Source organism: Mesoplodon densirostris, chromosome 3, assembly GCF_025265405.1.
Source record: "Mesoplodon densirostris isolate mMesDen1 chromosome 3, mMesDen1 primary haplotype, whole genome shotgun sequence".
NCBI classification, from domain to species: Eukaryota; Metazoa; Chordata; class Mammalia; order Artiodactyla; family Ziphiidae; genus Mesoplodon; species Mesoplodon densirostris.
Window position 1 is genome coordinate 149,984,196 of NC_082663.1, and position 25,263 is coordinate 150,009,458.

The 25,263-nt window shown below is 54.5% G+C and overlaps 1 protein-coding gene across 4 annotated transcripts; it reads right to left on the reverse strand.

The window, feature by feature from the left end:
• Positions 1–346: 346 nt before the first annotated feature.
• On the reverse strand, positions 347–23,810 carry ANKRD24 (ankyrin repeat domain 24). Of its 4 annotated transcripts, none has more exons than XM_060092364.1 (22): positions 23,775–23,810; positions 14,450–14,536; positions 14,218–14,348; positions 14,052–14,140; positions 12,942–13,006; positions 12,386–12,443; positions 10,784–10,854; positions 10,495–10,601; positions 10,134–10,321; positions 9,736–9,744; positions 9,613–9,641; positions 8,911–8,991; positions 8,662–8,769; positions 8,003–8,047; positions 7,815–7,913; positions 6,901–6,973; positions 6,550–6,668; positions 4,982–6,373; positions 2,257–2,424; positions 933–1,058; positions 639–704; positions 347–440 (listed from the first exon to the last, which is right to left on the reverse strand). In XM_060092364.1, the coding sequence occupies exons 1-22, from the start codon at positions 23,808–23,810 to the stop codon at positions 363–365; spliced, it is 3,225 nt and encodes a 1,074-aa protein (XP_059948347.1). In that variant the 3' UTR covers positions 347–362. The 4 variants fall into 4 exon arrangements, with proteins under 4 accessions (XP_059948347.1, XP_059948345.1, XP_059948349.1 ...); XM_060092362.1 differs by having other exon boundaries at positions 10,784–10,889; positions 12,382–12,443; XM_060092366.1 differs by lacking the exon at positions 14,450–14,536.
• Positions 23,811–25,263: the final 1,453 nt, after the last annotated feature.

The following is a 25,263-nucleotide window of genomic DNA, read 5'->3' on the forward strand; positions in this document are numbered from 1 at the left end:
CTCCTCACCCTAACCCCCAATCCCTGCTCTGGGCCGCCCCTTCCCCGCTTTGCAGTGGGAGCTCAGCAATCAGGCCACACGATGCTTTCATCCTCTGCTCCGTGAGCTTTTATTCCTGGGGTGGCGTCTGACGATAAGACCAGACGTGAGGGAAGGGAATCACAAGTTCTCTGGCGCAGGGAAGGGTACACGGTCAGGGCCGGGGTCTAGACTGACCAGCGCATGCAGGGACCAGTGGGGCCGTGGAGGCAGTGAGGGATCCTTGGGAAGGAGCCCAGGCTGGTCTCCAAGTGCAGATGGTCAGCGCGTGAGTCTGGAAGCCCCGACTCGGGGCCTGGAAGGCGGAGGGCAGTGCCCTGATCTCAGCGGCCCTGGGCCTGGAGTCTTTGCATCTGCAGGATCTGACTCAGAATCCGCTGTACGTCTTCATCCATCTGACCCTGGGGCGGGAGGTGGAGAGAAGCGGAGAGAGCCTGGGCGTTCCCCACCGCCCCCCACCCAGCTTCTCCATTCCCCTCCCCGCCCCTCCTGGTCCCGGAGGCCATGAACCTCTTCCCTCGACCAGCGTCCCATTGTACAGATGGGGACACTGAGGCCCAGAGAGCAGCAGTGGCGCACCCAAAGCCAGGGTGACTCACCTGAATGGCGTAGAGGAGGTGGCTCCTGTACAAGGCCACCACTGCACTGTGGTCCCTGGCAGCTTCCTGTGGGTGTGGGGAGGGCGCTCAGAAAAGCCGAATCCCCTCCAAGATATGCCAGAAAGCCCCCTTTGCACCCCGAGCCCCTATTTTGATGGCAGGCGCTGGCATGAGAGTGTTGCTTGCTAAAATACTGAACTGTTTTCCTTCCACACCTGGCCCATGTGCCCAACCTCCTGCCTGTCCGTCACCCTCCTGGGACCCCTGTGCCCAGCGGGTGGGCGAGGCTCTCACCTCCAGCTGCTCCCGTAGAGCCTTCACCTGGCCCCGAAGGGTCTCCACCTCCAAGGAGCCTGGGGCTCCCGGCTGGTCCTTCAGTGCCTCCTTAAGACTGAAGACTTCCTTGGACAGCTCTGTGATCTGAAGTGGGATGGGGGAGGGTCAGCTACCACCCTGAGCCCGGGGCTGGGAGCCTGCGACCTTTCCAGGCAAAGGACAGGCCTTGGAGGGAAAGTCGCCTCCTAGAGGTTAGCAAACTCTGCCCTGCAGGCTGAGTCCGGCCCATCCGCTAAGAATGGTTTCCACATGTTAAATGGTTGAGGGGGAAGAAGTCCAAAGAAGAATGACATTTCACGACATGTGCAAATTAAACCAAATTCACATTTCCATGGCCAAATGTACAAGCCCATTCATTGTCACAGCGTCTACAGCTCCTGCATCAGGGGCAGAGCTGAGCGCCGTGGCGAAGTAAGGCCCAAAACATTGACCGTCTGGCCCTTAACAGAAAAAGCTCATGGATCTTGGAGTCCCGGAAAGTGAAAGCCGAGGCAGACAGAACAGGAGGGCGGAAAGCAGCCTGGCCTGGTTGGGCTGGGTCAGACAGGCCAGGGTTTGGGTCCTTCTCTACCCTTCCCCTGCTGGAGATCTTGGGAAGATGACTTAAACCCTCTGAATCTCAGTTTCCTCATCTGTAAAGAGAATCACACTTCTCATCTTGGTAGGCTGCTGTGATTAAGTTTAAACTGTGCCAGCAAACAGCAGGCGCTCAATAAATGCTGGGCTTTACTGTTATTTCTATAGATCAGAGGTTCTCAACCAGGGGAGATCCTGCCTCCTGGGGATGCCAGGCAATATCTGTGTTTGTCACCACTGGGGGTGCTCTTGATATCAAGAGGGTAGGGGCCACGAATGCTGCTCCACACCCCACAGTGCCCGGGATGGTCCCCCGCAAAGAATAACCTAGCCCCAAATGTCACTAGTGCTGAGGGGGAGTAACATTGCTACAAATAAACCATAATCCCTACCACAATTTTATCTTCATTTTACAGAGGTGGAAACTGGGGCTCAGAGAGGTCAAGTGACTTGCCCAGGGTCACACAGCAGGTTGGGGCTGGGTTTCTCTGTGTGCTAAAGCATCTGGGGCTCTGGGGGTCACATCCACTGTCTAGTGAGGTGCTGTGTGACTTCGAGACACTCAGTTTGCCTCTTGGAGACTCTGTTTGCTCATCTGGAAAATGGGTTGATTTCCCAAGGCTCTTTCAGTTGGGACATTCTTAGATTCCCTCCAACTTCTGTCGAGTGGGGGGCCCCCGACTGAGCACAAGAAAAGGGGACCCACCTTCTTGTCCTTCTCCTTGGCGCTCTCCAGGGCCTCCTGGGCACGGCTCTGGGCCTGGCGTGCCCGCTCGGCCTCAGTACGTAGCCCCCGCAGCTGCTGCTCCGCGGTGGCCAGCTGGGCCTCGGCCGCGTGCCGTTCACTCTTCATGAATAGCGCCTCCCGCTGCACCTGCGGCCCAAACCCATGTGTGACCCTGAGGACGTCTGGACCCCAAAGATGCCTGGACACCAAAGATTGTGACCCTTCTATTTTGGTCTGAGGCTATTCAAGCCCATTTGGCCTCAAGGAATTTGAGTCAGGGAAGTTCTGGATTTCTTTGGGCACGATGAACATTCTGACTCTGCCAAGCTGTGTGTCCTTGGACAAGTGACATAAGCTCTCTGTGTCTCAATTTGCTCATATGTAAAACGAGGACAATAAGAGCCTCCACGTCACAGGGTGATTGTGAGGATAAAATGAGAAAATACATGGAATACACTTAGAATGGTGCTTGGCACACAGTAAGTGCTATCTTCAAGTTTGTAATGTTGTTGATGGTGTTATAATTACATAATGAACGTTATTACCATTATTATTACAATATAACCAATGTTCTTTTCTCTGCCAGTGGTGTGAAGGTTTGTAGATTTCTTACGAAATGGAGGAAAAACAGAAGAGTCTGGATGAAAAGCAAACAAATGCCCCAAAATTGATGACTGCATTTTCACAAAAATATCAAGATTGGAGCAGTGTTAGATTTGCAAAAATTGATCCTGGGGGGATCATTGGCCTTTATAGAAATAATAGGTCAGGGAAAATGGATAATAATTAGATGTTCCACTTAGTACAGACTGGCTACACCTTAACAATTTAAAAAAACCCAAAAAACTAAGTCTAAATCAAATCAGACTTGCAAAATTTACCCACAAAAGAAGTGATCATGAAGGAAGGTAAAATTTAGAAAATAGGGCTTCCCTGGCGGTCCAGTGGTTAAGACTCCACGCTTCCACTGCATGGGGCACAGGTTAGATCCCTGGTCGGGGAACTAAGATCCCTAAAAGCAGTGCAGCCAAAAAAAAAAAAAAAGTAGAAGAGTATGTTCTTGGAAAAACAATAATCCTGGCTGCAATTATTAATCACTTGTACCATCACTGTCCTAAGTAAAATTAAACCATTTAATTTTCATGTGAGGACTAAGAACTATTATTAGCTCCATTATACAGGTGAGTAAACAGAGGCATGGAGAGAAAAATGCTTTCCTGATGACAATTGACAAATGTGGCTTTTTATTCACATATTTGTTAAAAACAGTTGCTAGGTTTTTTTGCGGGATGTGTGTGTGTGTGTGTGTGTGTGTGTGTGTGTGTGTATTTAAGAGAAGAGATGGGGTCAAAAGATCCACCTTCAGGACTTCCCTGGTTGTCCAGTGGTTTAGAATCCTCCTTCTTCCACTGCAAGGGGTGTGGATCAATCCCTGGTCAGGGAACTAAGATCCCACACGCTGCGGGGCAACTAGGCCCATGCTCTAGAGCCCGCGTGTCACAACTAGAGAGCCCGTGTGTCGCAACTACTGAGCCCATGCACCGCAACGGAGATCCCACATGCCGGGGACTTCCCCCGTGGCACAGTGGTTAAGAATCCACCTGCCAATGCAGGGGACAGAGGTTCGAGCCCTGGTCTGGGAAGATCCCACATGCCGCGGAGCAGCTAAGCCTGTGCGCCACAGCTACTGAGCCTGCGCTCTAGAGCCCACGAGCCACAGTTACTGAGCCCACGTGCCTAGAGCCCGTGCTCCGCAACAAGAGAAGCCACCGCAATGAGAAGCCTACGCACCACAATGAAGAGTAGCCCCCGCTCGCCGCAACTAGTGAAAGCCTGCCCGCAGCAACAAAGACCCAACACAGCAAGAAAGAAAGAAAGAAAGAAAGAAGGAAGGAAGGAAGGAAGATGGTGGGCTTTCCTGGTGGCGCAGTGGTTGAGAGTCCACCTGCCGATGCAGGGGACACAGGTTCGTGCCCCGGTCCGGGAAGATCCCACATGCCGCGGAGCGGCTAGGCCCGTGAGCCATGGCCGCTGAGCCTGCGCATCCAGAGCCTGTGCTGCGCAACGAGAGAGGCCACAACAGTGAGAGGCCCGCGTACCGCAAAAAAAAAAAAAAAAAAAGGAAGATGGCAAAAAGGGCTAACCATTAGAAAAAATGATGGGGTCGGGCTTCCCTGGTGGTGCAGTGGTTGAGAATCTGCCTGCCAATGCAGGGGACGTGGGTTCGTGCCCCTGTCCGGAAAGATCCCACATGCTGCGGAGCAACTGGGCCCGTGAGCCACAATTACTGAGCCTGCACGTCTGGAGCCTTTGCTCCGCAACAAGAGAGGCCGAGATAGTGAGAAGCCCGCGCACCGCGATGAAGAGTGGCCCCCGCTTGTCACAACTAGAGAAAGCCCTCGCACAGAAACGAAGACCCAACATGGCAAATAAATAAATAAATAAATAAATAGATTGTCTCCTATTTAAAAAAAAAAAAAATGATGGGGTCAAAATGGCCAAAAGGCTTTTAAAAAGAAAACACCAGTTGAAACACCCAGGAGGTCAGAATGGCTGCAGGGTCAAAGGTCCACCTGGATATATCGCAGCGTCAAGTCTCTGCAGGATTGAAACCGATGGGGTCGAAACATCGCACGGCTGTGGGGTCAGAACAGACCACCAACTGGCTCCTGGCTGTGCCCGATGAGGATCTCACCACACTCACCTGGAAGACCTCGGCGCTGGTCTTCTCGTGGCGTCGCCCCAGCTCCTCCAGCTGCCCCTGCAGCCGGGCCACGTCGGCCTGCAGGGCATCCACGATGCGCTCGTGCTCCAGGCGGGCCACGCTGCCCACACGCTCGCGCTCCAGCTCTGCCCGCAGACGGGCGGCCTCCTTGCCCGTGGCCACCACCTCCTGCTCCAGGCTGGCCGCCCGGCCCCGCAACTCCAGGGCCTCCTCCTGCAGACGGTGATGCTCCGAGGCCGGCACCACTGACTGGCGGAGCACCTCGGAGGCCTCACGCAATTCCACCAGGCCCCGCCGAGCCTCCTCACAGGCCGCGGCCAGCTCAGCAGCCCGGGCCTCAGCCACGTCCCGCGCCTGGCCCAGCTTGATGGCTGTGGCCCGCTGCTGCTCCCCGGCGGCTGCGGCCGTAGCCAGCTGCTCCCGGAGGGCCTGCAGCTCCCGGCTCAGCTCCAGCCGCAACTCCTCCCGCTGGGCCAGCTCTGCCCGCAGGCCCCGAGCCTCCTCCTCGGCCAACAGCCGGCCGGCCTGGGCCTCGTCCAGCCGCACCGAGGCCGCTTCCAGCTCCCGGAGGCGGCAGTCCCGGTCTCGGAGGTCCTCCCGGGCCTGCTCCAGGGCGGCCCGCAGCTGGCCTGTGTCACCGCCAGTCCCACTACCCTCGGCCTCCGCAGGCTCGCACTTGCCGTGGGCCGCCTCCAGCTCGGCAGCACTGGGGTGCAGGGCAGGGCCTGTGGTGACCCTGGGGGTCGTGGCCTCCACTCCCATGGCCTCCGTTTTTGTGGTCCCTGTGCCTGTGAGCTCTTCCTGCACAGCACCTGTTCCACTGGCCTTCCATTCTGGTTCCTCTGTTTTCATATTTGTGGACTCTGCTCCCGTGGCCTTTGCTTCTGAGTTTCCTCCTTCTTCTAGAGTTTTCGTTTCTGTGACCTCAGCTCCTGTGGCCTTTGTTTCCACGCACTCGGCGCCCACACCCTCTGTTTCCGTGGCCTCAGCGTCCGTGGGTCTTGTTTCCGTGGCCTCAGCCACCATGGATGCTGCTTCCAAAGCTCTGGCTTCCGTGGTTTCTACTCCCGCAGCCTCCTCATCTGTGCTCTCAGCTCCATTAATTCTGGTTTCCGGAGCTGCAGTGCCGTTAAGCTCTGTTTCCACTGGTCCGTTTCTAGCGGTCTTGGCTCCTGGGCCGTTGCCCTCCCTAGGGGCTGCCTCTTCTCCAGGGCCCTCCTGTGCTTCCTGCTGCTCCAGCGCCTGCAGGGCCTTGGCATGCTGCCTGCGGAGCTGGTCAAACTCAGCCCGGAGAGAGTCGTACAGCACCAGAGGGACGACCTCGGCCAGACTGTCAGCCTCCATCTCGTCCTTCTCGAAGTGCTCCAGGATCTGGCGGGGGCAGGGGAGCCGGGCAAGAGTTGAAGTGGCCATGGGGGGCACAGGGGAGCCATGCCACTTTCCCTGTCCACAGACTCAGCCACGTGCCCGCCCAACCCCCCGGGGAACAGCCCCTCAGGTCCTCAGGTCTGTCCCCAGCCAACCCTCCCGGGCCTCGGTTTCCCCACCTGGACCTTCTCCATCAGTTCCTGGTTCTGTCTGGTGAGCGTGGCCACCTGCTCCTGCAGCGAGGCCAAGAGCTCCTGGGCCGATGGGCTTAGGTGCTTGGAGAGCAGCGCCTCAGCCCCTGGCAGGGGACACAGAGTCAGGCCCCAGGGTCCTGGCCACGAGGAGTGGGAGCTGGGGGTCTGGAGCCATGAGTCAGGGCCCCTGGGGCAGGCAGGCTTTGGGGAGTGGAATAACTAATGGGGCAGGCCAAGCTCCCTCCCAGATGCAACCTCTCTCTATGCCTATGGGTCAAGGCTCCAACTCCTGGGGCCCCAGACACAACGAGTGGGGGAGGGCAGGTGGGAGCTCACCTGGGAAGTCGGGCAGCTCACCCTCCTCGTCCTGCAGGGTGGCCACGTCATAGCTGGTGTTCTCCCTCTCATTCTGGTTGGGGGGTGATCAGGGTCCAGCTTGGGGTCTTGCCCTCCCTCCAGCCCTCATGTTTCCCCCAAGTTTGTGACCATAACTCCAACAACTAGGGGTGTACGTGCCACCTCGTCACAGGGGACCAAGAGAGGGATGGGAGTGAGTCCTTGAAAGGGTGTGTCTACAATTCTACATGGGGCCACGGCTGTCTGCCTGTGTGTGAGTACCTGCAACAGTGGTTCAGGGTCTGTGGGTCTGCGGTGAGTGTGTGTGTGCACGTGTGGGCATGCACAGTGGTCCCGGTCTCTCCTGTGTGAGTCCCCGTGACTGTGTGTGATTTTGCACTTGTATTTTAGTCTGTGGTGTGTGACCGTTCTGTGTTTCTGTATGTGTGCATGTGCGTGAATATGGTTGTGTACATGTATCTATGTTTGTGTAATTATGTATTTTGAGAAATACTTGTGTGTGTACATGTATTTGTGGGTGTGTTGCCTAGGTGCGTGATTGAATGAGAAATATCTGCTGTGTGTGCCCAAGTATTTGTTGTGCATGTGTGATTATACACCCACAGATGTGTCTGTTGTGTGTTTGCCTGTTGTATGTGTAAGACCACATGTATACAAGCGTGGTTGTTCATCTCTGCATATACGTACATGTGATTCTGTGTTTTTAAAAGTGTCTATTACGTGTACCTGTGTTTGTACGTTTGTCTGTTCTGTGTTTGCATGTGTGTGAGACTATGTGTATTAGAGTGGTTACCATGCAGCTGCAGAAGAGAGGCCCTTCCCCCTGGTGGCCCCGCCCATGGTGGCCCCGACCCTAGAAGCCCCACCCCTGCCCTGCTCCCCGCTGGGCCCACCTCCAGCAGGGACAGCCTGCTCTGCAAACTTTCCACCTCCCGTCCTAGACTCTCCTTCTCCTCCTGCTTCTCTGCCAGCAGCTGCTGTAGCTCTTGCACCTGCAGGGAGGCAGTGGGGGGCTCAGTGGGTCTCTGGGGGAAAACACTGGGCAGCTGGCCGTCCAGCTTCCCCCCACCTTCCACCCTACCTGTCTCTCCAGGCTGTGGAGGGAGCTGGCCTCCGCCTCTGGCAGCTGACGGAAGAAAGGGGCCTGGGCTTGGATCTGGGCTGGGGGGCCTCCCTGGCCCACCTCCTGCTCAGTGGCTCTCCATCCCAACCACAGACGTCCTCTGGCCTATTTTGTGCCAGACCCCCTTTAGGGCCACTAATTCGTTTATTTATTCATTCACTCACTTACTCAAATATTCATCCATCCAGTAAATACTTATCAAGCATCTACTGTGAGCCAGGCACCGTCAACCATGTCTGCCCTCGTGGGCTTACAGTCCAATGGGTGAATATGAATAAAATATATGGTACATCCAATAGCAGTAAGTGCTTTGAATAAAAATAAAGGGAACTGTGAAGTGAGTGGGGGTGTAACAATTTTAAATAATTTGGGTAGGGGAGGTGTCTTTGAGCAAAGACCTGAAGGAGGGGAGGGAGGGAGTCATAGGGACATCTGGGAGAAGGTGTTTCTGGCAGAGGCCACAGCACATGCAAAGGCCCGGGGGCAGCACCGTGCCTGGCGTGTTGGAGGAATACCGAGGAGACCCGTGTGTCTGGAGAGGGAGAAGAGGTAGGGTACCCCCAAAATGGTACCTGCTGCAGGCTTAGCCCGAGGCCCATGTCTCTGAGGCCCCTCACCTCCTGCTTCCTCCGTTCCTGGTGCTGCTCCAGGCCCCGGATCTTCTGCAGCAGGCGGCCCCTCTCCTGTCGCAGCCGCACGATCTCCTCATAGGCATCTTGATCATCCTGTCCCCCGACCCCGGGAACCCACCACCTTTACATGAGGCCCAAGGACTGTACCCTCGCATACCTGAGCCAGAGCTTTCGCCCCATCCTGCCTGGAGTCCCTCCATGCCTCCCCCCCTCCAAGGCCAGGGCATCTCTCACCGGCATCGGGATATTGGCAGGGGGCTGAGGTGCCTTTCGCTTCTTGGGGGCCCCTTGCTTTTCATGGCTGGACACAGAGTTCTGGGGGGAGGGGTAGAGGGGGTACATGGGGGACATGCCAGCCTCCCACCCAAATAAACCAACACAGCCAACCCACTCTCTGTCACCAGCCCCAACTGTGCCCTCACTTCCTGTGTGATCTCGAGTGAGTCCCTGCCTCTCGCTGGTCCTCACTTATCCCAGCATAAAAGGGGGCAAGACCACATCTCCTGAGAGTTCTAAATCTTATGTTTTACCCTCTGCCCCTCTCCATGCCCTGGTACTTTCCCCAGCGAGACCCAATTGTTTACGATTCTTTCCCTATGGAGCTGAGACGCTGTAGTGCTGGAGGAGGGAAAGAAGCCAGACCTGACTCCTTCACTGACTGTACCAGCCCTCACCCATCTCAGTTCCCTCTACCATCCCACCCTAGCCCCATCCCCCCAGTGTTCTCACGGAGTCTTGGGAGCTATGTTGTGGGTGCTGCTGCCACTGGGTGGCAGCGTACCCTGAAGGCTGCATTCCTCCCAAACCTGGTCCTTCCAGGTACTAATCCTGAGTCAAGGGTCCATCTCTTCCTTCTCTTCCCAGGGAGCTTGGGGCAAGGGGGAAGGTCGTGTGTGCACAGGGAGAGGGACTTGTTCGCTGCTTAGGGATCCGTACCTGAGATGATGCCTCGCCTGAGTCATCCTCTGGGAGGGCAGGGGAAAGAGGGAAGCAGGGTCAGGCACTGTTCTAGGGATTCCACTCCTAGCCCTAGGAAGGGCATTAGTGAGCCCAGGGGACTTGAGAGGGCTCCCAATTCCCCCCAGAATCAGGACTTTTAAGGTAGGAATCAACCATTTTGACAGAATACTCATAAGAGGGGCCTTGAAACTCTCAAAAAGAGAGAACAGTGGCATCTCCAGGATGGGGCAAGTGGAAGGGCCAATTCTTAGGTAAGGTAAAGATCCAAGAGTATGGATGATCCAGGAAAACAGAGTTGACCCCTAGGCTATTCTAAAAGCTCTGGGGTTCCTCAAAACTGTCCTGAGTAGTGTGACGGGAGCAATGAAACCTCCTATAATACAAATAGGGATACCTTGAAACTATCCACAGTAGGGAGGGAGAGAAAGGGGTGACAAGAAATTACCTAGAAGATGGAGGAGGGTGCTCAAAATTGTTCAGAGGTGGGGTTTGCATACCGCTGGGTGGTGAGGGGCGCTGGGCGGCCTCCTGCAGGAGGTGTAGGATGAGTTTGTCCCCTGCCAGGGCGCCGTAGTGAGCAGCGTCCTGGCCCAGTGCATCAGTGATGCCCGGCCGGGCCCCACCCTGCAGCAGCACCTCCACTGTTTCGGGGCTGGCTCCCTCACAGGCCAGCATCAGGGCCGTCCTACCAGAAGAGGAGGCTACTGAGGGGGTGAGGACATTTTCAAACCACCACACCCTCCTCAACACCCAGGCTGGGTAGGGGGAGGAGGACAACTCGATCACACACCCAAAGAGGTTAAGAGACTTGCCTAAGTCATACAGCACACAATGGACTGGCTGAGTGGAGATGCTCACCTGCCCTGAAGGTCCTGGTCATTTGCAGCAGCCCCTTGCTGCAGGAGAAGGCGGCACAGATCTGTGTGACACATCTGAGCTGCTATGATGAGGGGTGTTGTACCCAGCTGGGGGAGGGGGTTGGGAGAGGGATGAGACAAGGCGTGAGAGAATGACTCTGGGAGGTGGGGAAGCCTATGACAGCCCCCAAGCTTCCCTCCAAATCTTCATACTTTTCAAGGGGTGCCTGGGATGCTGGGCAGCATACCTCAAATGCAGTATCTTTCCCCACAAGATCCCAAAGACTCACCCGATCTCGGGGATTCAGATGTGCCTTGAAAGAGCACAGCATTTCTGAGCAGGAGATGCAGCCGCCAGCGGCTGGAGAGAGAGAAAGGTGGGTAGGAAGGGCATGGCTTTGATATTTTCTGGGGGCCTTCTGCCTGAGTGTGATTCTTATGCTTTATTTCATGAGAAACTCCCACCTCCTCCAGAAGATCAGTGACAAAGACATGACTCCTATTTTACAGACGAAGAAACTGAGGCCTAGCCAGGCCCATGGTCACCCAAGGGGTCAGAGAAAGAGCCAGGATGAGGACCCAGGTCTTCTAATTCCCAGTCCCAAGCTCCTTCCACATTCCACTGTGGGTCCCTCTTAGGGTGGAACGTTTCACCGATTTTCATGTATTTAACCCCTTTTGATTCAACCAGCATTTATTGTGTACCGACTATATACCAAACCCTCATACAAAGAGTGTTAATATTTACTAGAGAGATCAGACCTCTGCTGAGGCTGGGCAGGCTTCTTGGGGTTTGATCTGAGCTTGAGTTTTGATGGTGAAAGGGGGAGGGTAGAGGTCACTGCATGGACATGGACCCCGAGGCAGGGAGGAGCTTGGAAGGACTTGGTCATCAAGAAAGTAGGACAAGGTGTGTTATGTCCAGAGCCTCAAAGAGGGAAGGAAGGGCTTTGTGCAAGGAAGTGTTGCTGGAAAACCATTAAACTCTTGGACTTCCCTGGCGGTCCAGTGGCTAAGACTCTGCAATTCCACTGCAGGGGGCGCGGGTTCGATCCCTGATGAGGGAACTAAGATCCCACGTGCTGTGTAGCATGGCCAAAAAGATAAAATAAGAAAAAAAGCTAAAAAAAATCATCAAACTCTATATGATTACCTGCTGTGTGCCCAAGGACTTATGGGGTTTGCTGTTTTAATCCCATTGCTTAGAACCGAGCCTGGCACACAGCAGGTACTCAATATTTATTGAAAGAAAAAAACCATGGAGCTTCCATAACGTGATCAAAGGCTTTGCCACCACTAGGTGGCAGCGTACTCCAACTGCAGGGAATGTTTCAACAGTGAATAAAACTCCAGAGCAAATGTATTCCACGCTCCCAAGAGGATAGACGTTTCTTGAGTCATCAAGTGAAAGACATTCCCGAATGTCATGGGCACGGTGGACAGATGTTGGGCTGGGCCCTGGCTCAGGTGGGTGGGTCCCTTCCCTCCCTCGGGAAAAGAATTTGGATTTGGTAACTATGAAGGCTGCCTGGACCTTTGGCCTTCCTGAGATTCCCTAGGAGTTCCTTGAAGCAAATTATACTCTGGTCACCCTCTGATTGTCCTCACCCAGGCCCAGCATACAGTAGGCTGTGCTTCGGGGTCAGACGGCCTGGATCCTCCCCACTTTCTTGCTGATAAGCCTCAATCCCCTTGTCTGTCCAATGATCATCGTCCATGGCTCAAAGGGTCACTGAGGATAATGCAAAGCCCAGTGCCTGGCACACAGTAGGGGCTCCGTGAGGAAGGAGGTGGAATGTCCTAGGCAGGTCCCCAGAGCCCTAGGTAGAATAATTCCCAAGCCTAGCACCCTCTGGGCCATGGTGGCCAGGGCGAGGCCAGGCTGCACCCACCTGCGTGATGCAGGGCCGTCCACCCACTACTGTCCACAGTATCCACCACGCAGGATGCCTGGGGGGGAGAGGCGTGTCATTGGAGGTGGAGCCATCTCTGTTTAGGAGCCATCCCTGTTGCCTAATTTCTCTAGGAACTGCCCTTCCTTGGGCTCTGCTGTATTTCAGACTCCTTGCCTCCCCCCTTCTCCCCTCCCACCTATCTGCTCTGTGGAACCCACTTCTCACAGGCCCCCAAATGACTCTCTTGGCTTTTATGAAAATTGGTGAGAAAGAGGGATTAGCTGGGAGCCCAGGGGCAGCCAGGGGTTTGGGGAGAAGCTGGGCTCAGGAAATAGCTAGTATTGGGAGTATAACTTGGGTGTGGGAAGTAGCTGGACACTCAGGGAGTATCTGGTTGTCCAAGGAGTAGCTGGGACTCAGGAGTAAAAGGGGCCAAGGAAAACGAAGGATTCAGGGGGTAACTGGGGGTTCAGTGAATTCCTGGAACTCAGGAGTAGTCAGGGCAAGGGAGTATCTGGGGCTGGGAAGTATCTGAGGCAGGAAAGGGCATGACCTGCAGTAGTTGCTTCAAGCATTGAGGGTGCCCATACTTGGCGGCCAGGTGGAGGGCACTGTAACCTGAAAGGGAGAAGAGAATGTACTGAGCTTCAGATACTCAGGGAACTTCCAGTTGCCCCCCAAACCTGTGTCAACTACTTGTGATGACTCTAACAAGTCCCCAAACCCAGGTACTTCTCAAAACCGTGCTACTCCCTGGGACCAGAAACTCTCCAAGCCTCAGCTAGTAGGTGTCCCAGACAATCTCATCCCAGCTACACTCCACATCCATCCACTCCTCAAGCACTACTGTCCCCAGCTACTCCCCAGGTCGCCAGGTACTCCCCAGGTCCTCAGCTACTCCCCTGGTCCCCAGCTACTCCCCAGGTCACCAGCTAATCCCCAGGTCCTCAGCTACTCCCCAGGTCCTCAGCTACTCCCCTGGTCCCCAGCCACTCCCCAGGTCCCCAGCTACTCCCCAGGTCTCCAGCTACTCTATATAAGCTCAACTACACCAAAGTGCCAGCTATGCCGCTTTCTTTGATACTCTACAAATTCCCAGTACCCATACATCCTGGCTCCTATACTTGTTGCCCTGAAGCTTCAGATGTGGCTATGCCTCATGCCTAGCTATTCCCTGAGTCCCAACTACTCCCTCTGGCCATGTCTTCTATCACAGTTATCCCTCAGGGCCCTAGTTAAGTCACACACCTAGATTCTCCTTTTGTCTCAGCTACTCCCAGAGCTCTAGGTAACTCTAAAGCCCAGCTACTCCATGCACCTCAGATACTCCCCTCCAAAAAAACGGTACTTGTTATTCTCACGCCCCCAGATGCTCCTCAAGCTCAGATGCTCCTCTGTTTCCATTACTTCCTCTGACTCAACCACTACCTGAGTCCCAGCTCTCCCCGATCCACAAGTTGACTCACTCTGTTTGCTGCCGGCCATGGTCTCCATCCTTGGGTACCACAGCCTGACTCGCCCCTGTGCCTCCCTGGGGGTCACTGAAGAGAACCCCCCCTTTTCAGCAGGACATGGAGGCCATGAAGCAGGGCCTGGCTGGACCCTCAGGCTGGGCACCTGGTCTGAGTTCCTCTTCCCTCCCTCAGGGCCCGGCGGGTAGTACCTGCCCCATCCGTGCTCATAACGTTGGCGCCGTGTGTCAGCATCACCTCTAGACAGCTGGCTGCACCCCTCATGGCCGCCAGGTGGAATCTGGAGGCCAGAGGTCAGGGGTCAGCTGCAGGGTGGCCACCCCTCAGCCATCACACCCCCAGGACGTGGGCACTCACGCGGACTTGCCCTCGGGGTCCAGCTTCGTGGGCACCAGCCCCTTGCGGGCAATGAGGGAGGCCACCCGTGCGGCATCATTGTTCTCCACGGCCTGCAGCAGCCGCTCGTCACTTTTGCCCCAGTCCTGGCTCTGTGGGGCACACCCAGGGGAACATGGGACTGGCGGTCACTGCCCTTCCCCGCTCCCCCAGCAGGGGCTCCGGGCTCTCACCATCAGGCCTGGGCACTTGCCTGGCGCCTGCCTCTGGCTGCCGGCTTCGGGATGGGGCAGGGGCCGCAGGGTGGGCAGGAGCCAAGGTCAGTGGGGCTGAGCCGCAGCTGCCGGGGGGAGTGGTCCTGGGTGGGGGCCTGAGACAGCATCCCTCAAGCCTGGGTCCCCAGCATCTGCCCCCAGGTCCATCGCCCCAGCTGTCATACACCACTTCCACCATCGTACCATTAAACCATCCCCAGATCAGCCCCCAGCATCTTTCCAAAAAGTTGTCCCCCAAACCTAGGCCCGCAGCCCATCCCTTAGTGAAAGCCACCTTTCCAATATCACCTCATCATATCCCTTTCTGAACTACCCTCCGAAGTCTTCCCATAGGAACCCCTAAAACGGTTGCTTCAATGTCCCCCAGCACCATCCTCGGCCACATCTATCCTTTGACTGCCTCTGAGATGCCACAATTGTCTCCCAAACGTCCCAAGATCTGAAATGCATTCCAAAATGTCTTCCCCAAATTCCTGACATGTTCTCCAAAATCATCCCCCCAATGACCCCATCATCTGTCCCCAAAATGTCCTCCCCTAAAATCTTTCAGATGTCCTCCAAAACTGGTCTCCAAATGTCAATATCTTTCCCCCAAAAAAGCATCCAAATTGTCCCCACAAATGATCCCATCCAAAACTGTTCCCCCAAACTGTCCCTCTAAATGCCCTCTAAATTCTATGTCCCCATCTGTCCTCAGAACTGTCCCCCCAAATGTCCCATCCATCCCCCCCAGTCTCTGCCCCGCCCCCTCCCTCCTCCCTGATCATCCTTCGCGGGTCTGAGGCTGGAGGGTCTAGGCTCTGCGAGGTCAGGGGGCGGGGAGGGGCGGGACGGGGAGGGGAGGAAGGGCCCGCGCCCGCCACACTCCCGCGCCGCTTCCCCCGGCCGTACCGCGAAGGAGGCGGCGGCGCAAAGGCACAGCTGCTTCATGATGTCCAGGGCGCCGGGCGGCCGGGCGGCCGGGCTCCGGGAGGTGACCAGAGGGAAGGGCCCGCGATGCCGGGGCTCGGCCGCCCGGCCCGAGCGGTCCCACCAAGCCCCGCGCCAACCCTCCCCCGCGCACCCCGCCTGCTGCCCCCCCTCCCGGCCCCTCCCCTACGGGTGGGGGGGAGTGCCAGGGAAGGGGGCTGGGCTCTGGGGGAGGGCACCGCGGTGGCCCGACCTGACCTTCTTGCCACCGGGAGGCTGAGGCAAAGAGGGCCAGGCTCCCAGGATCTCCACGGACCCGCCTGCGTTCGTCTCCGCCTCTCTGGGGGGGGGGAAGAGGGGGAGTGTGGGATAGGGGGGTGGTCTCAGGTGACTCCCGGTCCGGTTCCACTGCCGCTGGGCTATCCGGGCTCTCCCTCACTCATTCATTCACTCATTCATTCATTCATCATCCACCAGTGGGGCTCTGCAGTCTGACAAACCTGAATTTGAATCCAGGGCACCCCCCCCCCACCGCCACAACCCCTGCCCTCCACACACCCGGATTTACCATCTATAAGATCGGCCCAGATACTTACCTGCTTTGAACTTCACTTTCCTCATCCAGGAAATGGGTTTCATATTAAACAGTACCTACTGCAGAGGGTTACTGGGAAGACTAAATGAGATGCTATATATGTGGCCTGGAACATAAACACCATCCGCCATAAACACGGATTCAAAGAAAGATGTGGTTGGGCTGTGTGCATATCTAATACTGAATCCTAGGGACGCAGGACATAGTAGGTGCTCAGTTAAACCACTGAAAGACAGAGAGGACACAGCCTTTGGCTCTAACTCCAAGGGGCTGGGAGGGTCTGTGTTCTGCTGGTTTTCTCAGACTGGGAGCCCCTTGAGAGCAGGGTCCCACTGAGGCCTCCCTGGCAGAGGCCAGGGTGGGGTGGGCAGTTGGTGAATGTTTGCTCCGTTAATGTGTGACTCACAAGGCCAAGCCCTTTGAGCCATGTGTATTTCATTCATTCAGTCCACTCGTGCTACAGAGTGCCTGACACTGCACTGGGCACTGGGACTCAGTGGTGACGAAGATAGATGTCCCTGCTATCACTGAGGTCCCTGGGGAGACAGATACACCCATGGATTTATGAACCAAGGTGATCAGGGCTATTATGAGGGAAGCCCAGGTGAGCTGGGAGCTCAGAGAGGACTCTTGATATCATCTGGGGAGTCAGGGAGGGCTTCCTGGAAGAAAGGACATCTGAGTTGAAACTTGAAGAATGGGCAGGAGTTGGGGAGTGGCAGGAACAAGATCATGTTTGGGAGAAATCATGAAATAAATTGCTCTCCTGGACCAGTGCGGTAGCCTCTGCCCTGGTCCAGGACCTGGGGCATGGGGTGGGGCGGGGGTGTGCATACTTAAGGGTGGGGCAGAGGAGGAGAGGTGCTAGCATAGGAGCTGGAGGAGGGGGTCCTGGGAAGGCGGGGGAAACCAGGAGTGTGGGGTGTCAGGAGAGCCACAAATGGTTCCAAAAGTCAGGACAGTCAACTGTGTTGTGGATGCAAATTCGAGAAGGGACCAGGAGAAGGGAGAAGACTGGGATTACAGGGGAGAGAAGGGATGCGTGAGGAGACAGGCCTTCAGGAACCCAAATTTAAGAGCAGTGACTGCTGACAGGCACTGGGGCTTTGAACCCAGCTTGGCCATTGTATAGTTGCTGTGTGACCCGGGGCCAGCCATTCTCCCTCTCTGGGCCTCAATTCTTTAACAAGGGGATAGATAATGGAACGAACACTATAGAGCCGGGTTCCTCCACTCAGAGGCACTGCTGACACTTGGGGCCTGGTCATTCCCTGGGGTGGGGCCATCCTGGACTCTGTGGGGTGTTGAGTGGCACCCCTGGTCCAGAAACACCCCCCCCCACCATGTGACAACCGTAAACGTCCCAGGTATCACCCAGTGTACCTGGGGGCAGGATCACTGCTGTTGTCCGTGATTATTCTTAGACACCTTTAGGCAGATGGAGGGAGAGGTGGGGGCAGGTAAATGGAGAATCTGCTGATAAGCAATTGGGGAGTTGGAAGGAGGGTGTTAAGGGCTCCTCTCTCCTCTTACACCGAGGGGGGGGGGGGTGTGACCCTCTCAGGCTTGTCCAGAGAGGAGACTGAAATGGATCTCCCAGCTCAGGCCTCGGATTTCCAACTGCCCTCGGCCTGTCCTTCTGGATGCTAGACAAGCTCAGAAGCCCCCTGCAGTGGGCCAAGGGCATCGCTGTCCTGGTAGGGGCTTAGGCCAAGTCTTAGCATCATCTCACTCCTCTCTCACCCCACACCCAACCCAGCAGCCAACCCCACCAGCTGTAAACTACGTCCAGGGACCCCTTCTCACCCATGGTCCAGCCCCATCACAATTCTATCCGGAGGTCACCTCCTCCCAGGCCTCCCTGCTTCTGTCCCCCTCCCTGGTCCACCAGGTTCCTAAAGCCTGCATCAGAGCATTTCTCTCTTCTGCTCAAAAGCCTCCAGTGTCTTTGCTCGGCATCAAATGCTAACTGCTCACAGAGCCCAGGAGGTTCTATGGCAAGGGGTCTAACTGCCAACTGACGTCCCCAGGGCTGGGGTGGGTGGCAAATCCCAGCCCACCCCACCCCCTCCTGGTTTGGTCCAGCTCAAGAGCTAAGAATGGTTTTTACACTTATAAGTGGTCAGGGAAAAAAAAAAATCAAAAGAAGAGTAATACTTCCTGACACATGAAAATTATATGAAATTCTCATTTCAGTGTCCATAAAACAAGTGTTAAAAATGGATGGGGCGGGCCTCCCTGGTGGCGCAAGTGGTTGAGAGTCCGCCTGCCGATGCAGGGGATACGGGTTCGTGCCCCGGTCTGGGAGGATCCCATATGCCGCGGAGCGGCTGGGCCCATGAGCCATGGCCGCTGAGCCTGCGCGTCCGGAGCCTGTGCTCCGCAACGGGGGAGGCCACAACAGTGAGAGGCCCGCATACCGCAAAAAAAAAAAAAAAAAAAAAAAAAAAAAAATGGATGGGGCTATGCCCATCCATTTTTAAATGGCCTACGGGAATTCCCCGGTGGTCCAATGGTTACGACTCCATACTTTCACTGCTGAGGGCCGGGGTTCAATCCCTGCTCAGGGAACTAAGATCCCACAAGCTGTGTGGCGTGGCAAAAAAAAAAAAAAAAAATTTACTTTCTGGCCCTTTACAGGAAAAATGTGCCTAGCTTTGCTCTAAACAATCCTCCTTGTCAACTCTCTGAGCTCATCTCCCCCTTCCTTTCCCCTGGTCCGTGACATCCTGTTGCCGTGGCCTCCTTTCTGGTCCTCAGACAGCTCTGCCCACCTCCGGGCCTTTGCCCTTGCTGTGTCCTCCACCCAGAATGCCCTCCTTCCTCCACTGCCCACAACGCTGATTCCTTTACTGTCTTTTGCACTGGAAGACACCTCTTCAGAGAGCCTTTCTCTGATCACCCCTTGTCACTCTGACCCCTTAGTGGGGGGTTATTTTTCCTTCATCATTCTTATCACTACCTGACATCATCCTGTGTACCTTTCTGAAAATATTGTTTCTTCTTGATCTCTCCAAAGAATGTCACCTCTGCACAGGCAGGAATTTTTGTCCCCCTTAGTCACTGCTGCTGGATCCCCAGCAGGTACCAAGTATAGATTTTGAAGGACCCGGTGCAAAATGAAGATGCAGGGCCCCTTGTTGAAAAATTATGAAGAATTTCAAGATGGGGAGAAATGAGTATGAAACCAAACATGGGGCCCTTCTGAGTGGCAGGGTGTGTGTGTGTGTGTGTGTGTGTCTGTGAAGCCGGCCCTGATCTCCAGCCCACAGTAGGTGCTGAATAAATGTTTGTTGAATGAATTAAAGAAATAGTGACTCATTTAAAATAAGGTCACATATCTAATATATATCTATATGAACATTTGTTCATTTCAAGAGTACTTTTCAGGGCATCCTAATAATAAACTACAAGCTACAAAATTCAGTCAATCCCCTAGTGCCTGTGTTGATCTAATAACAATAAACTACTTTGTTCAAAGTGAAAAAAAAGAAAAAGAAACAGTGACTCTGGGAATAAAAGTGAGGGAGAGACAGACAGACAGATTTTCCAAAAAGTGTTGAGGCATTGGGAGTTTATGAATCTCTAAAATTTTCTACAAATCCGCAATCTTCTTCCATGTAGGATTTTTCTAAAACCTGAAATAAGGGCAGGAGATTGATGGGAATCCAAAGACTAGGCTCCTGGCTTCAGTTAACTCCCATCTTTTTTTTTTTTTTTTTGCGGCATCGCGTGTCATGTAGGATCTTAGTTCCCTGAACAAGGGACCAAACCCGTGCTCCCTGCATTGGAAGCGCAGAGTCTTAACCACTGGGCCACCAGGGAAGTCCCTCCCATCTTATGGGTGGAAAAACTGAGGCCCAGAGAGGTTGCGAGAAGGCTCAGAGCAAGTAGGACGCTCTGCTGGGACCTGGCAGAGCAGGCTGTATCATGAGAGAAGCAGAAAGGCGCGGGGAGGGCACGCCAGGCGGGTTGTGTGCTGAGAATGGGAAACGGAAGGTCCGGAGAGATGGAGACGGAGGTGGAGACAGACCACTGCAGTCGCGGGTGTTTGCTTTCTTCCCTCGGGGCAACTGAACAAAAGCTGAACCTGACTCCTGCATTTGGCAGAGAAACTGGAGCCTGGCAGGTAGAGGGACTGACAGGGGTGGGGGGCGGTTTTCGGGGGGAGTGGAGGACCAACTTCTCCTCTCCTTCCTCCCCCAGGCCTCCCATCTGCTGCACCCGCTCCAGCCCAGTCAGGCTCTGATCGCTGCTCCCGCCCTCCCTGACACACCCAGAGACCCTCACACCCAGGCTGAGGTTTTAACACCCCTCTATTCCTGCCCTCCTCATCTTGACACTGTGCCAGGCACCTATCAAAACACACCCACGTCCCAAATTAGGTGTTTTTTTTAAAATTAAGGGTACTTTAATTCATTTATTTATTTATTTTTGGCTGTATTGGGTCTTCGTTTCTGTGCCAGGGCTTTCTCTAGTTGTGGCGAGCGGGGGCCCCTCTTCATCGCGGTGCGCAGGCCTCTCACTGTCGCGGCCTCTCTTGTAGCGGAGCACAGGCTCCAGACGCGCAGGCTCAATAGTTGTGGCTCACGGGCCCAGTTGCTCCACGGCACGTGGGATCTTCCCTGACCAGGGCTCGAACCCGTGTCCCCTGCATTGGCAGGCAGATTCTCAACCACTGCGCCACCAGGGAAGCCCCTAGGTGTTTTTTTTGTTTTTGTTTTTTTTAGCGGCACAAACGTTTTGAAGGATTGGATTTCAATAGGACTCTGCTTTTGAAGTTCAACAATCCTGTGGTTTGGTTTACCACTGGCTACAACTTCTCCGGAATTTTTAGCAGGAAATGTGAACACTAACTAGGAATCAATTTCAAACGGGATGAAAATTTTAGGATCGTTTCGCAGTGAACGAAGCTAACCCCATGCCACGTTTTGTAGGGATTAACAAACAATTTATTCCTTGCTCTGGTGCCGTCTCTCTCTCTCTCTCTCTCTCTCTCTCTCTCTCTCTCTCTCTCTCTCTTTCTCTCTCCCTCCCCCTCTCCTTCCCTCTCACTTCAATCAATGCACTTTCCCCCCAACCAAGGCCCAATAACACAGCCCTAGTAACACCGGTGTTCCTAGTAACACAGTGGGGGAGAAGGCAGGCATCTCACTTCCTAGCTGTGTGACGTTGGGCAAGTTCCTTAACCTCTTTGGGCATCGTTTACTCATTTATAAAGTGGAGATAAAAGCTCCTACCAGGCTTCCCTGGTGGTGCAGTGGTTGAGAGTCCGCCTGCCGACGCAGGGGACACGGGTTTGTGCCCTGGTCTGGGAAGATCCCACATGCCGCGGAGCGGCTGGGCCCGTTTGCCATGGCCGCTGAGCCTGCGTGTCCAGAGCCTGTGCTCCACAGTAGGAGAGGCCACAACAGTGAGAGGCCCGTGTACCACACACACACACAAAAAAAAACTCCTACCCTACATGATTGTTATGAGGGTTAAAGGCGCTGACATCTGCAAAGCACATGGAAATCTCCTTGTAGTGTTAAAAACAAAAATGGGATGAAATAAATAAAAATGAGTTCAACGGCATTGAATTTAAATTTTAAACGTTAAACAAAATGAAAGGAATGTTAAAATTGACAAATAATAAAAATACATTTAAAAATCATTTTGGGGCCTCCCTGGTGGCGCAAGTGGTTGAGAGTCCGCCTGCCGATGCAGGGGATACGGGTTCGTGCCCCGGTCTGGGAGGATCCCATATGCCGCGGAGCGGCTGGGCCCGTGAGCCATGGCCGCTGAGCCTGCGCGTCCGGAGCCTGCGCGTCCGGAGCCTGTGATCCGCGACGGGGGAGGCCACAACAGTGAGAGGCCCGCATACCACAAAAAAAAAAAAAAAAAAAAAAAATCATTTTGGGGGGGGAATTCCCTGGCGGTCCAGTGGTTAGGACCCTGAGCTTCCACTGCAGGGGGCACCAGTTCGATCCCTGGTCAGGGAACTATGATCCCACAAGCCGCGCAGCACAGCCAAAATAAATAAATAAAATAAAAATCAGTTGGGAAAACTTTGGAAGGCCAGAGAATGGTGGAGATATACACAAAGTCACCTAGCTAGTCAGGGGCTGAGGAAGGATTCGAACCCAGAGCCACCTGACTTTAAAACCAGGCTTGGGACTTCCCTGACGGTCCTGTGGTTAAGACTCTGCTCTTCCACAGCAGCGGCCACGGGTTCGATCTTTGGCTGGGGAATTAAGATCCTGCATGCTGTGCAGCAAGGCCAAAAATTTTTTCTTAATTAAAAAATAAAACCAGGCTTGTTCCTCTGCCCCGTTTTTGACATTCAAGGACTCCTCAGGCTGGGCCTTCTCGGGCCTCAGCTCCCCCTCACATTCTCTGCTCCAGCCAAAAGAACCTCTTCATCATCCCATTATGTCCCTGTATCAACCAGGCTCTGCCCAGCCTCCAGACCTTTGCTCACACTGGTCCCCATCCCCCTCCCTGTGTGCCTGCACTTGTCTAACTAAATCTTCCCCATCCTTCCAGGCCCTGCTCCAGCACCACCTCCTCCAGGTAGCCTCCCTGATTGCCTTGGGCCTTTAGGATGGGAAGGCCCTGTCATGGGAGAAAGACCAAGGGCTCTAAAGTCAGACACGTGTGGGTCTGAATCTCCCTGTTGCCACTTTACTCTGTGACCAGGAGAGGTGAGTTAACCTCTCTGGACCCTGGTTTCTTTGTGCTGTAATTGGGAAGTCTAGCCTGACAGAGGCCAGTGCTCAGGAAGGCTGGCTGCCAGACTCTACATGTGAATGCTCTCTTAGCTTCTGTCACTCTGTGCCCTGGACCAGCCTGCACACTGGCAGGGACTAGTGGGGCTGGGAAGGAGTGGGTAATGAATGAGGAAGGAGCGCAGTCTCTGGAAGTTCACAGCCCAAAATATAGCTGCAAGAGAAGCCAGCTAGACCCCACCTCAGGGCCTTTGCACTGGCTGTTCCCTCTGCCTGGAATGCAGTTCCTGCAAATACACACATGATTTCCTCCTCCTTCCCCTTCTGATCTTTACTCTAATATCAGCTTCTTGGTGAGGTCTTTCCGGACAACCTGCTTTAAAACTGCAACCATCTCCCCTGCTCCGGATGCTTTAAATTCCCGTTTTTTGCATTCTTTGTCTCCCTGGTACAAAATATGCCTTTTCACTTATTTATCTTGTTTAGCATCCATCGCCCCAACACAGCTGTCAGCTCCACAAGGGCAGGGATTTCAGTCTGCCCTGCTCACTGCTGTGTCCTTTGTGTCTAGAACAGCACCCAATACAAATATTTGCTGAATAAATACTCAGAAGCAAGAAATCAGGGTCCCTGAGAAAGTGAGGCCCCAGAAAAGCAAGTGGTCACTGTAGCTGGGAATAGAGATCTTCCGGAAGAAATGTTCTTGGAGCCAAATTGTGAGCGATGGGGAGGATTGGATGCACAGTAGTACAGGGAAGGGAATTGCAGGTGGAGGGAACAGCCTGGACAAAGGCATGGTGGCTGAAAAGCTTGAACAGGAAGTAATGTGGAGATCAGGGCAGCAGGGGGCAGTAGAGAGGAAAGGGAGGGGAGGTGGCCAGAGGCTAAAAGGGTAAACTTGAACCTGTGGATGGTGGGGAACCATGGAAGAGTTTTGAACAGGGAGGGGCTTGGTCATACGGAAGCTGCCAAAAGAATCTGGTGACAGACAGAGGACAGCAGTCCAAGGGCCCAGTGGATCTTTGGCCAGGTCCTGGGGGACAGGAGCCTGAAGCTGGGGGACATCGGGCATCTCAGTGGCCTCAGACTAACCTCTGTCTTCTTAAATCGTGCCCGGAGGGTCTTCATGGCCAGTGTCAGGTGTTTCTCCTCTGCCCAGGCCACCTACAGAAGGCCAGGGGGTAAGGGACATCAATCCTGGTGGGCAGGAGAGTCGTCCCCCTCCCACTCCTCAAAAGTACCACTTCCTCCTCCCCCCTGGCCATCCCAGCCCCTAGAGCAGGACATGGACCTATCCCATCTTCTAACTGCTGTGTGTCCTTCAGCAGGTCACTTGCCCTCTCTGTGTTTTACATCCCTCTTCCATAAAATGCAGGAAATAATCCCCTCTTAACTAACTTGTGGCCAGTTTCCTGTGACGTCTCTAGCATAGAGCCTGGCAAACAGTAGGTGCTCAATAAATGTATCCCACCAGTATTCCCTGTTGCCCAAGTAGATCAGGCTTTTTCTGGTTTCAAGCTTTTATCTGTGCAGTTACTTCTACCTAGGATGCCTTTTTTTTTTTCCTTCTCTGGTGAACTCCTATCCATCCTTCACAGCCCAGTTCCAAAATCCCAAGGTGTTCTGATCAGCTTTGCCTCTTACTAGTAGGCAGAATTCTAACTCCTCAAATTGGGTTCCCCCAGCTCTTCCTTTGCCCCACCCCTGGCTCCAGAGGCTGGAAGTGTCTGGACTGGTTCTGTTTTCTTGAATAGTTAGGGGCTCCTGATGGGCCCAGGCCCAGAGCCAAGGCGTCTTAGCACAGAGGCATGTTTCTTGGAAAGTCAGAGAGAAAATCCTTGCAGCTAAGTCCCCTTACACCAGCCTGGCTCCTGTGTGAGTAAGAGCATGGAGGCAAGTCACCCAAGGTGGGCAGAGGTCTGGGGTGATGGCTGCATGCATGTGTGTGCACATGTGAGCACAAGGTATGTATGTGTATGCATGTCTGTCCAGCTTAGCCTGTTTTGTGTTTTGTGCATGTGCAGGTATAGAGGTCAGGCAGGATCTCAAGGGGGCATTTTGCCAGGTGTCTGGCTAGGAATTCCTTCCTATGTCTGAGTGGGATTTCTGTTAAGACATATCCTTCACCTGTCCTTTCACCTGCTCACCTGCCCATGAATTCTCCAAATCATCTTTCCACCCATCCACTCACCTGTGCATCCATCCTCCCACCCAAGCACTTCTACATCCACCCACTGTCCATCATCCACCCAACGTATGTTCTCATGGTTCTCCACGTACCCTTCAACAGTGCTCTATCCACCATCCATCCACCATCCACCTGCCCATCCACCCACCATCCACTCACCCATCCAATCACCCACTGGCCACCACCCACCCACTCATCCACCCAACTCATCTTCTCATGTCTCCACGCACCCTTCAACCATCCTTCATCCACCACCCACCCACCATCCCATCCACCTGCCCATCCACCCACCCAACCACTCATCCAACCACCTATCTACCTCAACTATCCACCCACCCATCCACCTATGCACCCACCCATACAGCCAACACCCACCTACCATCTACCCACCCA